The following is a 3041-nucleotide window of genomic DNA, read 5'->3' on the forward strand; positions in this document are numbered from 1 at the left end:
AGATGGGTCAAAAAAATCGGATTTGGGTCGGATTTGCCTGCAGTGTGAACGTAGCCAAAGTGTCACCTATGCAACTTTATTTTTACATTAAATCTTGACCTGCACGGAGCGCAGGTCCAGGGATTTACAGAACCATAGTTATTGAGTAACTTCAGTTGTTCAACAGTAAAACTGATTTTTATTGTTTGTGTGTGAAAACTCAAGCTCTGTTTAGTAATGTCCTGATGCATCTCAGTAATCCAGGTAGAAAAAAATCAAAAAGAAAAAATAAGTAGGTCCTCTGGATGGGTTCTTATTTAGTGAAACGTTTCGTCTCTCCTCCAAGAGACTTCTTCAGTCTGATGAGTTTCATGTGAACTCAGCCTTATAAGCACTGCCTCTACATGGATAAACAGGTTAGTCACCTGCAAAAGAGGGCCATTGTCTAACAATAGGCTTGATTAGCTCTATTGTTCATAGAGGGTCGTGCCCCATTACTTGACTTATTGGTTTGGATGTACCACAGCCAAAGCAGTGAGCAGTTGTCAGCACCTGTCATCCTCCAGACGCAAGTATGTCTGAGTCAGCCAATCACATTTCTTGACACTGATCAGCTGACTGATTTAAATACATCTTAACATTCATGAGGTACTTTGCATTGACTGTTTATGGTTGAGTGTGGGCGTGTAGAGTGTAGAACCTGAGGCGGGACCTTGTGCGCAAACTCTGAGGTGAAGCTGTGGTCTATAAAGGAAAGGTGCGCAGAAACATGCGTACTCATGGTTATAAATCTGAATTTTTTGGCATGCGCGATTTTCGTACGTTCACTTTTAGTATGGTTTCCACGCAATCCTTTATAAATCTGAACCCAGATCTCTGAAGGCTCAGCAAAGATCCGGAGCAGAACCCTCAGACCTCTGGTAGAGGCCCTGATTCTGAAGTGAGGTAGAAGTTTAGGACGAGTCAGGTTTTTAAATGTATTTATGTGTACATGTACCTTTTGTGAAATCGTTGAAACGTTCATTCCAAATCTCTCTGCTCTCTTCTTCAGCTGATCGATATTGACCTGAAGAAAACAAAAGCCAACATTTAAGCATCAGTCTGTCAGCTGGAGCCTCAATGATACACTGATGAGCAGCTTTTTAAACTCACAGCAGTTTTACTGTTCGCAGCAACACCTGGGAGGAAGACAAGAGGAAGAGGAGTCAGTGTTGGTCATGCAGTTAGTTACCGTCCCTGTTCTCAATGCTATGATGATCAAATACACTGTTTCTGTAGGTAAAGAACATGTTGGGATCTAGTCACACATTTTTTTAGAAATGTTTCATTTAAGGACACTAACTATTAATTTAAAAAAAATGTGCAGATAAAAGTTTTATCGTCTTGTTTTCTTGAATCAATTCATCCATATTTGTCATCTGATCATCAATTATTACATCACATGAAGATCAGGTGTGACAGTATCTTCATCCTTCATCATATCTAGCTCACATTAAATCCTCTGCAGACAAACTTTATTCCCTCTAACTGGACAAAACCACACGTGAGCTGCTCATCATGGTGCTTTTTGATCATCCTGAAACATCACAATCATCTCCTCAAACCAAAAACAGAGCACTTCATAATAAGAAGTTATGAAGCACAACAGTGTTAAATCAGTTTCTTCTGTTTTTAGATTCTCTGAGCAGAACACAGATCAGTAAAATGATACTGAACCTGGAGAGGGACTGGCGGCATCAGAGGGAAGACCAAACCTGCAGGAAACAATAAAAGAAACGATTTTAACGTGACTTCAGTGAGACGAGTGACATCTGTAAACAGCTCTGTCCAAACATCTGATCCCTGGACAGATTCTTTAAACGACACAGTTTAGACAATAAACGAGCCCAAATGAAGTAAAGAAATGAAAGATGACCTTGCTGCACGCATGGCTTTCTTGCTGTCAGCTGATGCTGGCATGTTGAAACGTTCAGCTCTCTTCTGTAGCCTCTGGTTAGGAAGAGGAGTTAGATTTTATATTTAAAAAAGAGAAGTAAAACATGAATTAATAAACAATGAGAAAGAATTGAGAGGAAGGTAACAGCCATGATGAAGAAAGGTTTTGTTTTGTTTTGTTTTACAGGAGCTGTTGGATGTCAACAGAAATAACCTGTTTATTTTAGGGCAAGAAGGTGACCAACTTTATTAATACTCATCAGGATCTCATTACARAGTTCAGGTTTTCTAAGTTAGCAACATGATGAGTAAACCATTCAGATCTCCATCTGCTCATCTCTCAAACATAAATTAAACGTATTTGATTTAAGTTTTTATGAGTACAGTGATGAAGTTTTATGTCTGTTGAGTTCAAACACATCATCCTCACTTCTCCAGTAGATAACGGAGGACTTATTTTCACCACCTTCTTCTCAGCAGGTCTGAAAGCAGAAAAAACAAATCACATCAGGTATTTCAAATACACTTTTACTGGTCTGCTTATATTTATTACTGATAGTATGCCATCAGTTGGTGGCTCTTTATAACAATGTTATTATTCACCAGTGTTGTAAAGTAACCAAGTACAAATACTTCGTTACTGTACTTAAGAAGAATTTTAATAAATGTTATTACAGAAAATCTAACTGCTCATTTTAAATAAATACTTCTACTTTTAATACTTAAGTGCAAAAAATATCAGATACTTTAAGACTTTTACACAAGTAATATTCCTAAAGGAGACTTTAACTTTTACCAAAGTAATTTTTAGTAAGATACTTGGTTTTTTGGTAAGTATCAATTTGTGGTACTTTATACAACATTGTTACTCATTGAGTAGAGTCAATAGAAACAATACAAACAATACATTTTTGTGCAGCTTCATCCTGAAGAAAGATAAAGACGTTATGTTTTCTGTCTCAGTTTTTTTAAACTAGGATTTAAAATAAAGCTGCTGAAATTGAGAATAAATAACTAATTTAAATGACTAACACTAGCTGCGTTTCCATTGACCATGAAAATGCGAAAATTAGAATTTCAAGAATAAATTTGCTGAATGGAAACATCAATTTTGAGAAAACTTATGT

The 3041-nt window shown here is 36.9% G+C and overlaps 1 protein-coding gene across 1 annotated transcript in view; it reads right to left on the reverse strand.

Moving 5' to 3' along the window:
* sarnp (SAP domain containing ribonucleoprotein) overlaps positions 1-3041 on the reverse strand; it is a 17618-nt gene that overhangs the window by 8028 nt on the left and 6549 nt on the right. The window contains exons 5-9 of the mRNA XM_014022548.1: positions 2345-2396; positions 1895-1968; positions 1696-1733; positions 1132-1157; positions 977-1045 (exon numbers count right to left, since the gene is read on the reverse strand). Coding sequence (XP_013878002.1) covers positions 977-1045; positions 1132-1157; positions 1696-1733; positions 1895-1968; positions 2345-2396 — 259 coding nt within the window. The remainder of the gene's footprint in view (positions 1-976; positions 1046-1131; positions 1158-1695; positions 1734-1894; positions 1969-2344; positions 2397-3041) is intronic.

The sequence above is a fragment of the Austrofundulus limnaeus genome, unplaced genomic scaffold (assembly GCF_001266775.1).
Source record: "Austrofundulus limnaeus strain Quisiro unplaced genomic scaffold, Austrofundulus_limnaeus-1.0 Scaffold335, whole genome shotgun sequence".
Lineage (NCBI taxonomy): Eukaryota > Metazoa > Chordata > Actinopteri > Cyprinodontiformes > Rivulidae > Austrofundulus > Austrofundulus limnaeus.